This window comes from Plecotus auritus (assembly GCF_963455305.1).
Source record: "Plecotus auritus genome assembly, chromosome: 1".
Lineage (NCBI taxonomy): Eukaryota > Metazoa > Chordata > Mammalia > Chiroptera > Vespertilionidae > Plecotus > Plecotus auritus.
The window spans coordinates 33,820,854-33,833,748 of NC_137770.1; the positions used below are offsets into that span (position 1 = coordinate 33,820,854).

Genomic DNA, 12,895 nt, shown 5'->3' on the forward strand with positions numbered 1-12,895 from the left:
CTTACCCCACAGATTAAGTGTTTTTAAGCCACACTAAAATATTTTCCAGTGTCTAAGCCCATGGGTTCATTCTACTGACTATATAAAATCCTTCAGATATAGGGCCTAGTTCTCCCAAAGCAAATGGAGGGGAGGAAGTAGATTGGTAAGAAGGACACTACCATTTTAATGAGCACCTACTAGGTGCCAGGCTGTTTATATTTGTTCACTCCTTTAACCCTCAAGGAACTATTATCTCTACCTTATAGAGAAGAGGGAGGGGAGTTGAAGCTGAAACAGATTAGACAAGTTTCCCAAGACCACTAGGAAGTGGTAGAGACAGGGTCCAAATCTAGAATATTTGTAACTGAGGCATTTGCTAATTATATTCTTTATTTCTGCCTGGGAGAGAAATAAAGTTCCACCTGGAAGAGAAATGGAAGTTCTACGTTTCATGTGTTGTTAGTAATCAGATTTTAGTGGATTTCAGAGTCAATGCACAAAGTTGGCCATTTCAGCCCTATCTGGTTTGGCTTAGTGGATAGAGCGTCGGCCTGCGGACTGAAGGGTCCCAGGTTCGATTCCGGTCAAGGGCATGTATCTTGGTTGTGGGCACATCCCCAGTAGGAGGTGTGCAGGAGGCAGCTAATCGATATTTCTCTCTCATCGATGTTTCTAACTCTCTATCCCTCTTCCCTTCCTCTCTGTAAAAAAATAAATAAAATATTTAAAAAAAAAAAGTTGGCCATTTCAATATGAACCTTCAAGCCTTTAACAGCCTTCGAAGCGTATGCTTTAGGAGGTCCCTAAGGAGGAAGACAAAACGCTGCTGGTCATATCCCTACAGAGTATAACAGAGAGTCTCTAGGAAGCTCTCGATGGGTCCCACGATGGGAGCCTGACATATGAACTTGGGGAGAAAAGATGACTGTCAATTGCAGTCGTTTGCTGTACGGTCATGATCAGAGAGTAAACACTTCCCAAAGACATTTCCTGGGTGGCTGTGGGTGTGTGTGTTTGTGCACAAGGTCTCCAATGATAATTTAACTATAGTCTAGTGGCTCCTTGAAGCTGACCGTTTTCTGAGTTCATTCTGAATATTGGTCAGGAGCTTGGAGTCCAGATATAAATGTGTGGGCCGCCTGCTCAATGCAATTACCCAGCTCTGCCCAGCAAATTTAAATTTGGTTACTGAGTGTTCACATAGTGTGGTAGGTAATAAAAGCTTGGCTTCAAGATGCCTCAAAGCTTCACATAAATTCTTCTCTTAGGATATTCTAAGACACATGATAACCCCTAATTTTAAGAGACTGGAGCTACGTTTTTCTTGGAAGTCTGGGGAAGGTACTCTGGCTCATCCCAAATGTCTGAGGGACTCAAGAAAACGCTGGAGTTGACCTAACACACCATGTAGAAAGTTCAGAGCAGGAAGACAGGCAGGCAGGCAGAAGGGAGCTGAAACTGAGAGCAGCTGTCCACTCCTTCCACTTCCTCAGAGCAGCATGAGTGCTCTAGCAACTCTAAAGCTTTACAGCAAGCATGTCAAACTCAAAGGGCCAAATAACTGAGGCATGTGGCCCTTGGGCCGCGAATTTGATACGCTTGCTTTACAGCACTTCTGGTTCACGAGCTCAAGGCAGGAGCTATCCACCTGCCCAGAGCCAGACCTTCCCACAAGCCTGTCTGAGTGGTCACATTACTGGGGCCTGGGAGCCTGGGAGGAAGATCGATCAACAGACACTTACCAATAAGTTCTTCAAGTTTAAGGAACGTTCCTTCTTGAGGATGACCAGTGCGGCCAGGCCACAGAAAGTGTAGCCTCCGTGGGCTTCCATCCCTGGCACCCCACCAATGCCACCTTCCCAATTCTGACACCTGGGAGAAGATTGAGAAAGGGAGATTAAGGGGTCAGTGTCAACCAATGAGAGGCCGAGATGAATGGATGTAGGTACACATGTAGGACCCTGGGAGGCAAAGAATGCGTTCACTCACATTAAGGCATAAACCACAACTATGAATAGAAAGATGTCACCTAATTAACTTTTGGAAATGCCTCCCCCCACCACCACCAAAAAAAGGAAACTCAGAAATAGTCTACTTATGTAACAAACACAGCACCTCAAAGCATTACTTTTTGGAAAAAAGTTATAAAATTGAAAAATAATTGCTAATTCTGGTTATCTTTTAGTACAGGTCTATTGCTAATATTTTTCCTATTTTTCTGTATTTTCAAGAGTTTCTATAGTAAACATGTATGCCTTTATAACTATTCAAAATAACTTATTTTTTCTTTTTATTTTTTAAATCCTCACCCAAGGATATTTTCCCATTGATTTTTAGGGAGAGTGGAAGAGAGAGGGAAAGACAGAGAGAAATATTGATCTGAGAGAAACACATCGATTGGTTGCCTCCTGCATGAGCCCCGACCAGGGCCTGGGCTGGGGAGGAGCCTGCAACCAAGGTACGTGCCCTTGACCGAAATCAAACCCAAGACCCTTTGGTCCACAGGCCGATGCTCTAGCCACTGAGCCAAACCAGTTAGGGCCATAATAACTTATTTATTAATTTATAGTTTCCTATGTATTCAAATTACTCGTTTATTATTACTACTATTATTATAATTTGAGGTTAGACTATATATTAAGAGTATATTTTCTAGGTATTAAAACATGCATAATCTTTGGCCCAGAAATATAGGGTCATTTCTAATAATTAATCCTATAAAATAAGAGTGTTTCCAAAGATCACATTATAAGAATTTTTACTATATTATATATTTACATAACCATAAAATATTAGTGTCAACATTGAAGCTCAACAGTAAGGGACTAATTATACAAATCCTTGTGTATCTGTACAACAGAATACTACACAGTCATTTCAAAGGCTATAGAAGTACTTGACATGTAGAATCAGGAAAATGTGACATACTAACTCAAATATATCCTGATATTAAAATTACCAGAGAATGATTTTGAAGCAGGTATTATATATTTATTTCAGTGAAGTGAAGAAAAATATACTTGTAATGAATAAAAAATTTCAACTGAGCAAAAGAAAGTGTAAAAAAACTAAACCCAGGCACCCTAACTCAAAAGCCTATACTCTCAATCCCTAAACTACCCCACTATTGAGTATTACATACCAAATCCTCAGTAGATGTTGGCTATTATTATTATCAACCTTTTTAACAATGACACTGGGAGCCAGAAGATAATGGAACAATACTTAAAAATTCTGAAGGAATACAATTTATAATTTCCAATTTAGAAATCTCTAACCAAGTAAACAACTAATCAAATGTGAGACTAAAATAGATATATGTAAAATCTTACAACATGTATCCCCGCCTGGCTGGTGTGGCTCAGTGGTTGAGCATCGGCCTATGAATCAGGAGGTCACGGTTTGAATCGCAGTCAGGGCACATGCCCTGGTTGCAGGCTTGATCCCCAGTGTGGGACGTGCAGGAGGCAGCCAATCAATGATTCGCTCTCATCATTGATGTTTCTATCTCTCCCTCTCCCTTCCTCTCTGAAATCAATAAAAATATATATTTAAAAAAGTGTATCACCATAATCAATGTCATCCAATCAATTTATTTTGAAACTTTTTAAAAATGTATCACCAATTGCTCTTTTGGAAGATTTATTGGTGTATGTGCTTCGTTAGCATGAGTTAGTAAACCAAGAGAAAGGAGGACAGGGCTTCAACAAAGGAGAGGAGTGAAGTGAATTTCATGCTGAAAGGAAGCTGGTGGATGCCCGCTGTGCACAAGCTGAGAGCAATCTGTCCAGATAGAAGCAGGAGGGCAGAGGGCTCCAGGTGGGATAATTAAACACACACGTGCGCACACGTACACAAATACACACCCCCCCACACACACACACACAAAAGGGAATGAACACATTATCTGAAGTGCTTGACTGCATTGAGAGTAATTTGGGGGAATGAATTCATGATACATACATTTTTAAAAAGAAGTAATGATTAATTCTAAGAAAGTAAAAGTTATACAAAAAATAAATAGTATATCATCTGGTTTAGCTGTAAATTATATTTTCATAGTAATAAGTATTACTTTGATAAAAATTGAAATATTAAAAAAAAACCATACAGTTTGGATATCTTCCTATAATATATATATGTATCTACTATACCTTTTGTTTTCTTTTTCTTAAATATACTGTATTTTTATTGATTTCAGAGAGGAAGGGAGAAAGAGAGATAGAAACATCAATGATGATAGAGAATCATTGATCAGTTGCCTCCTGCACGCCCCCTGCAACCTAGGCATGTGCCCTTGACCAGAATCAACCAGGACCCTCAGTCCACAGGCCGACACTCTATCCACTGAGCCAAACTGGCTAGGGTTTGTTTTCTATTTTTTTAAAGATGAAATATTTGAAGCATCCAGGAAAGTATAGGAAATAATACATGGAACATACATGTATCTAATACCTACCTTTAATTTACCCATGTACATTTCAGGGTTTTTAAAAAATATTTTAAAGAAATAAACAATTAAGATACAGTTGAAGTCTTCCGTGGAGATGTGTAGACCTCCCCTGACCTCATTTCCTTTACTCTCTCCCCAGATATAACCACTATCCTGAATTTGCTGTTTAAGTTTCCCATGCATGTGGTTGTTTTTTTTAATAACTTTTAAAAAGGATTTTTAAATTTATTTTTTTAGAGAGTGAGGAAGGGGGAGGGAGAGAGGAACATCAATATGAGAGTGAAATTTTGATCAGCTGCCTCCTGCATGCCCCCTACCCGGGATAGAGCCCTCAATCCAGGCATGTGCCCTGACTGGGAATCAAACTGGCAACCTTTCAATGCGTGGCTCGGAATGACGCCCAGCCAACTGAGCCACACCGGCCAGGGCTCCCATGCATGCTTTTTCATTATTAACAATGTGATTCTTCCCATAAACAATACAGAATTGTTTTGCATATTTTAAAATTTTAAGTAAATATCCTGATTGGCATGTTTTAACATCCTCCCCCTTTTTTTACTCAACACTGTTTTTGAGATTTGTCCATATTGATACATGCAGCTCTCGTTCATTAATTTTAATGGCTATATTATATTCCAATGTGCCTGTACAAAAATTACTTCTCCATCTCGTACTTACGACCATTGAACCTGTTTCCAGCTTTTTGCTGTTATAAACAAGACCTATGTTTGTCTCTTTCATGTATCTGAGTGAGAGTTTCTGCAGGAGTGGAATTACTGGGTCATCAGCAAGGGCTACCTTGAGATATTATCAAATTGCTCTCCAAACTGGATAAATCCATTTGAACTCCCACCATTACTGTCCAACCAAGTTTTTGACGTTTGCCAATCTAAACTGGAATACAATATCAAAGAAATGTGGGGGAAAAGAAAACTTTTAAAGTAATTTTAAAACGCACAATGCTACAACCCTAATGGATCTCTTGTAATTTTACTTTTCCTTCCAGTCTTTTTTCATTGCCTTTATTTTTCAGAAGTCCTTTGACCACCTACTGTCTAAGAGGCCAGGACAAATCCCAGCTTCTCTCACCTCGCTATCCATTCAGCAGTGCCCTCAAAAAGGTCTGGAGTGATGATGTTGGTCAGGGAAGCTACGGAGGCAGCACAGTACGCACTTCTGCAAGGACAGAAATAGAGGGGGAAGCGTTAGGCTTTGTGGAAGAGCCTAAATAAGGCTCCCTGAACTTCTTGGGCAGATTGTTCTCTTTGCCTAGTAAGCTGTAATCACCTCCTGTCCTCACCCTTGGCACAGGGTCAGTCCTCCTGGGCCTCCAGCTGAGAGGTTTGACATTCTGTTTGGATAGAGTTGCTCACAGCATGGCTCCCGTGAAAGAACATGACATTCTATTCTCCCGACCTCCACATGGTCAACTCGACATCAGAGGAAATAACAGCCATCTCAACTCATGTCAAAAGTGAATTTTGCTCCAAAATTCCCTGGTGTCATTCAGGCATTCCTGATATGCTCACTCACTCAGATGTCAGTATTGTTTTAGATCCAGGATTTCCGTCTGTTTGTGGCATGGACACGTTAGAGCTGAACTGTATTTTTTTTTCTGCAGCGAACACATTGCAATGCAGGCCACCAGACCTTGATGGCTGCTTAGATTAGAGAGGAATGGATGGGCCCACTCAGATGCATTCCTTGGGCCTCCAGACGGAGAAAAAAAACAACCTTTGATTTCAAGCACCAACCAGCACATACACACACATGCACACACTCTTCTAAATCAAAAAGAAAGAGCATGCCTTTTAATTTTTTTGATGTTATCCTGCTTTATTTGGAGTAATTCTGCCAGCCCCAATTCTCCTCGGGACACATTTACTCCAGTTTCGCCCTCTATTATGGAACATGTCTACAAACTGTCTGTTCTTCCCTCCTACTGTCTTTTCAAATAGCCAGCATCTCCGCTCCATTTTATGTTGAAGACAAAAATTCTAATTCTGCTTACAAGCCCTTTTCCCAAGGCCTCCTAAGAAAGGATAACAGGGAGGAATGGGAAGGGCCTAGTCTCCATATCATTCACAATAATAAGTCAAACTGACTGAGGTATTGCAAGGAGATCCCTGCAGAAGCTGCAAGCATTATTATCCTACAAGCATTTTTATCAGCCTGCTCGCACCAGCCAAAGGCACGCAGAGGCTGAGCTATGCCAGCAGGCACCAGAAGCTTCTGGGTCCTATGTGCCAAACGTCATCGTCTACCAAGGGCTAACTTTGAAGGTCTGATCTAATTTCCTTCAGGCCTTGAGCCTCTCCCAGTGGTTCCGGAGCATTTGCTCTTGAATCCTAATGTAACTGTGGAGGCAGGGAGGCAGCCAGATTCGTAGCCCGCCTCTCCCAAATGGAAGAACCGAGAAGGGATGCCAGGAGCCACTAGCTAGTCCTGGCTCTCACATGGAGACGGGGAGGGAGCAAAATACATCTGTCTGGTGCCGTTTCTCCTTCTCAGCCTCCATCCAGCCATCACATCTCTCAAATCTGTCCACTGCTATCCATCCACACCGCTATCACCCAAACCCAAGACACCTTTACCTGGATCGGTCTCCTGTCCGGTCTTCCTCCCTCCAGTCTTGAAACCTGAAGACTTTTTGCTAAAATACTACAACCTGTTCATTACACCTGGGGAACTAATAATGTACGGATCACATCACTCCCTACTTACAATGTGTCAGTGGCTTCCCACTGCCCTTAAAATAAACTCCAGGCTTCAGAAGACTTCAGGGCCCCTCACCTGTTCCCGCTGGCCCTTCCAGCCCCCAGTCTCCCACTGCCCCACGGGGCCCCTATGCTTCAGCAACACGGAACTTCTTTCTGGAACACACTCGATGCTCTGTCTCCTAGGTATGGGGTAAAATGCCAAAGCGATCTTGCCAGAGTTTGCTTGCTTTTGCCTAATAATCGCAGGGAGTTTTAGAAAGTTAAGTTTCAAGACTGCATATTTGATTGGAATGTCTACAAAACAGGTGTGAAAATGTAGTGACTTTGAAGGGAAAAAATATATTTTAACTTTTCCTTAAGAAGTATCAACACAATGCTGTATTGCTTTTCTTCAATAGTTAGATTGGCTGTGTTGGCCTACACAGTGTTAGAAACAAGGTAAGAGGCCCCAAATGGAGTCACTTATGCTAAACCAATACTTAGTTTCCGCTCTCCCAAAAATGGCATCTTAAACCAGTCAATCAGTCCTAGTTAGGTCATCTGCCTGATACAATCCTGCCAGCTCTAAAGGAAAGTAACCTTGCAATAACCAACTTGCTTTCTGCCTGGCGTACCTTCCGTGTCCCTGACCCCTTCCGCCTATAAAAGCTGCCGCTTTGTGCAGCTCCTTGCTAGATTGGGTGCTGCCTGATTCAAATAGATGTTTGCTCAAATAAACTCTTAAAATTGTTTAATGTGCCTCAGTGTCTCTTTAACAACGATACTGAGATACTGTGGCATAGGAAAGCTATTTGGTCTTCTCCCCAGTTCCTGGCACAGAGCTCCTTCAACCCTTGGCACAGTCTAAGTTACAGGTGTGATGGGACAGTCTTCTGTGATTTATAACAAGCCCCGTTCAGCCATACCTGAGGGGGCTCCCGGAGGAAGGGGCTGGTTGCCGGAGGAAGGAACTAGGTGATGAGAAGGTTGGAACTTTCAGAGGCAAGGGGCTGGAGACTGGGTTAAGCACCACTGGCCAATGATTTCATCAATCATGCCTACCTAATGGAACCCCCATAAAAACCCTAAATGTAGGGGTTTGGGGAGCTTCTGGGTGATCGAACACATCATGTGCCTGCCAGGGGGTGGCACACCCCAACTTCATGGGGACAGAAGTTCCCTGCTCTGAACCTTCCAGACATGGGCCAGATATACCTCTTCCTCTGGCTGTTACTTTGTATCCTTCATAGTGTCCTTTAGAATAAGCCAGCAATAGTCAAGTGTTTCCCTGAGTTCTGTGAGCTATTCTAGAAAATTACTGAATCTAAGGAAGGCATCATGGGAACCCCCAATTGGTAGCCAAGATGGGCAAGAGTATGAGTAACCTGGGGACAAAATGCTTGTGATTGGTGGTTGAAGTGGCAGCAGCTTTGTGCGGCTGAGCCCTTAACCTGTGGCGTCTGTCCTAACTCTGGGTCGTCCACGTCAGAACTGTTTCATAGGAGGGAAAACACACACCCAGGGTCAGAAGTGTCATGAGCAGAAACAGCTTTCCAGGTAGGTACATAAGTTGCTTTTTTGGTTGGAACAGACAGGTGACAGAGGGAAGAAAATCCTTTACTGAAGGCCTCCACGGTCCGGCTGCCTGCTTTATCTGAATGTGGTTTATGCTCCACAACTGGCATGCTCTTTTCTTCCCAGCTACTTCCAAGCCAGTGGTTAAGCCAGAGTATTAACCAACTCATGTAGAAGAAAACATATTTACAAATAGGCAATAAGATGGCTTTGAAATAGAAACCTCATAAAAATGTATTTCTCAGACTAAGTCATGAGACTTGGGTATAAAATCTCAATGATCCGCTGCCATTGAGAAATGATTTGCTCAGTGAATTCTCTATATGCTTATGAGCAATCACCTGCCAGGTGAGTAAGCTGCTTGCTAGGTACATCAGACAATTCTTGAGTTAAATAATAATGTTGCACCAATTGGTTCCAGTTAGTTAATGAAAGTCTATTTCTCTTCACTCCACTGGCCCGTAAGGGTTTCTGCACCTCGCGGAGCAGTTCTCACTCAGGTGTTTAACATTGTCATGATTTCATCAAATCCATGACAAAATATTTGCTAAGTCCCTTCTGGCGTTTTTCTCCCTTCTATTCCAGAGAGATGAAGGACTGTATGACACTATATGGTTATTATATACTAGAGTCCCGGTGCACAAAATTCATGCACGGCGGCGGGGCGGGGGTGTCCCTCAGCCCAGCCTGCACACTCTCCAATCTGGGATCCCTTGAGGGATGTCTGACCACCCGTTTAGGCCCGATCCCAGTTGGACATCCCTCTCACAATCCAGGACTGCTGGCTCCCAACTGCTCACCTGCCTCTGCCTGATTGCCCCTAACCGCTTCTGCCTGCTAGCCTGATCTCCCCCTAACCACTCCCCTGCCAGTCTGATTGATGCCTAACTGCTCCCCTGCCAGCCTGTTTGCCCCTAACTGCCCTCCCCTGCAGGCCTGGTTCCCCCCAACTGCTCTCCCCTGCAGGCCTGGTTCCCCCCAACTGCCCTCCCCTGCAGTCCTGGTCCCCCCCAACTGCCCTACCCTGCAGGCCTAGTTCCCCCCAACTGCCCTCCCCTGCTGGCCTGGTCTCCCCCAACTGCCCTCCTCTGCTGGCCTGGTCTCCCCCAACTGCCCTCCTCTGCCGGCCCGGTCTCCCCCAATTGTCCTCCCTGCTGGCCCGATCACCCACAACTGCCCTCCCCTGCTGGCCTGGTCCCCCCCAACTGCCCTCCTCTACTGGCCTGGTCCCCCCCAACTGCCCTCCTCTGCTGGCCTGGTCACCGCTAACTGCCCACAACTGCCCTCCCCTGCCGGCCATCTTGTGTCCACATGGGGGCAAGCCATCTTTGACCACATGGGGGCAGCCATATTGTGTCTTTGGAGTGATGGTCAATTTGCATATTATTCTTTTATTAGATAGGATTATGGTATATCATCTTATATCAAATCAATGTATCTTTAACTTTTAAATAAGAGCAGTTGATTTTGTTTCTGTCTTGCTTCTATTTTGATATTTACATAAAAGGAGTCGAGTGACCATCACACTGAGGACCTCGGTATCATCTGTGATTGTGATACCGTGTCACCCACACGTCATTCTGCATGTCAGTCTGTGACAAAGCAGCAGCTTCGCCATGTTGGTCCTTGGGTTTGGCATCTCTCACGGAAGGTGAGCTCTGGAACCTACTGATGCAGCAGCCTGAGAAGGCCCCACTCACCTCACATCCACCTCACCTCCAACGTGCATGAGAAAAGAGCCGTCAGGTTGCTTCAGAGAATACAAATACTGCAGAAGCTTCTCTCTGAAAGGAATGGGAGAGAGGCAGGAGAGGGCAATGGTCAGTGCAGCGTCCGCCGGCGGGGAGCCCTCTGTGTTCCCATCACTGCTGGCTTTGGCTGTACCTGTTAATGACGTCATAGGCCTCCTCGGTGCCAATGATGCATAGTGCGTTGACTGCTGCATATGTGGGTGCAAGGTGTGGGTACTGGCCAGGGCCCCCTCCAAAGCCACCATCTGGGCTTTGACACAGCTCCAGGAAATGACACACACTAGGTACACAGCCAAAGGGGAAAGCAAAGTCAGAGAGCATTCATTTCAAAACACCAAATTCTACCAGATCCATGCCTTTTCAAAAGGAAAAAAGAAAAAAAAACTCTCCTCCTACTTCTGGAATATGTATTTAAAATAGTTAAACCCTCCCAGCCAGTGTGGCTCAGTTGGTTGAGCATCATCCTGTGCACCAAAAGGCTATGGGTTCAATTCCCAGTCAGGGCACATCCTGGTTGCAGGTTTGGGCCCTGGTCAGGGCATGTACAGAAGGCAGCCAATTGATGTTTCTCTCTCACATTGATATTCCTCTCCCCCCACCCCTCAAACATGTCCTCTGGTGAGGATTACAAAATAAAATAAAATAGAATAAGATAAGATAGAAAATAGATAAAACAAAACAAAACATAGTTACACCTTGCGAAAGGCCTACCTCTACCCTGCCATCATCAGTAATGTGTGCTCTCCCATCTGAGTTTTACATTTAAGCACTGGCCTATTCATGAAGGAAGAACAGGCTGGGCAGGAAGGAACAGCCTTTCACGGAGCTGGGGGAACTGCCACGCTTCCTGACCACATCCTTCCCACCTTTCCGTGCTGGTGCTCTACTGCTCCTGTCCACACTAAGCACCCAGGTTGAGATCCCCCACCGAGACCCCCCCAGAATATTTGAAGAGATGCCTGCTCATTCTCACTGCCACCTAAGCCCCAGTGGGCTACTGACTGCTATTCCTTTAACTGACAAGAAACCAGCTTTTGTGGAGTCTGCGCCATGGTTAGGAGAACCATGCATTACAGTGGGGGAAACCTGTGTGTTCCGCTGACTTGGGCCACATACGCACCCTGGTCTGTAGGTTCAGCAGAGTTTTCACACTAATCCCACAGGCTCCGGTTCCCTCACCGAGAGAAGCTGTCTAGTGAGGGCTGGCTGTCAAGCTCCTGCCTCCAAACCTGGCATCAAATTGCCCAGAAGTTTCATTCTTGCTTCAGGTGAAACCCAGAAAGCCCCTATCTGACCAAGGTCCTCTGAGGTTCACCAGAAGGGGATGCCCCAGGGAAGTCCTGGTTATCAAGTCGTTTCCCCATGACTCAGCTGAGGTCACGGGCTTCCTCTGAGGATGGACCTCTGTTTAAGAGAACAAACTGCAGATCTGTGTCCTCCTAGTGTTCAGGCAGCCTTCTCCCGGGTTTTCATGTCATCCTTTCTTATCAGCGGCTGCCAGAGAGACCGCATGGAGGCCAGTTCATCTCCACCGAGACTCAGTTTATTGATGCTTTTCCTCAACATATTTGATTTCAGATCTCCCATTATCTGGGCTGGGACAGCAATAGAAAATTCGGCTGACTCACTATTGGAGTCCTGAAATCGTCACAGGTCGAAAACAATACACAGTAAATTCCACTAGCCCCTAAAATTTTACTGTAAGAAACAAAAGGATCGAAACTGAAGTTGATAATCAGAGAAGGAAGACAGCTTTGCGGCATGTCATTGATAGCAATTACTTTTCATAGAGAAAATGAGTTTGTTCCTAACATATTTTCCAAACCATTCCTAATTTCTGTCGCATTTCCCAGGAGCAAATAGCTAATAAACACATGTCCCAGCAAAGGCTGGCTGCACTCACATCTAAAAAGTATTTTATGTCACAAAGGGTTTGAGTTGCTATGAAAACTTAGCACATTCAAGAGGACAAGAAGAGTCACCTAGTTACCATTCCCTTCCCCAGCTCCCAAGACAGAATCATGCCAAGTGCAACCCTCCTGACCCTGCAGCCTGAAAAGTCTGGAATGAGCTGGGATCGGAATGTACCAGACACCTCTAAGCCATCCCTCCATGCCAACCCCCATCAGCTGACGGGCTGTGTCTGACTGTCCCCGGGGCTGTGCTGGGGCACAGAGGTTGGGCTTTGCTTGACTCTCAGCCACTTCCGCATTACGGAACATTCTGATCCAGAAACCTGCCCCTCAAGGAACTGGCAACCTGGCCATGAAGCTACCAGCTGTCATCAGCAGAATCCTCAGCAATTCAAAAACCCAAAATGGGAATGATACTTTATCAAAAGAGGGAGAAAAACTTAACCTAGAAACCAGAAATTCGCCAACTAACACTTTGTGGAAAACAGTTATTCACAAATCATTCATTTAGTCATACAACTA

The 12,895-nt window shown here is 44.5% G+C and overlaps 1 protein-coding gene across 2 annotated transcripts in view; it reads right to left on the reverse strand.

The window, feature by feature from the left end:
- Positions 1 to 12,895, reverse strand: part of LOC308256226 (protein farnesyltransferase subunit beta) — an 80,314-nt gene that overhangs the window by 17,127 nt on the left and 50,292 nt on the right. For both annotated transcript variants that reach the window (XM_080684321.1, XM_080684320.1), the window contains exons 5-8: positions 10,594 to 10,740; positions 10,410 to 10,493; positions 5,525 to 5,611; positions 1,725 to 1,854 (exon numbers count right to left, since the gene is read on the reverse strand). In XM_080684321.1, the coding sequence (XP_080540447.1) occupies positions 1,725 to 1,854; positions 5,525 to 5,611; positions 10,410 to 10,493; positions 10,594 to 10,740 (448 nt within the window). The remainder of the gene's footprint in view (positions 1 to 1,724; positions 1,855 to 5,524; positions 5,612 to 10,409; positions 10,494 to 10,593; positions 10,741 to 12,895) is intronic.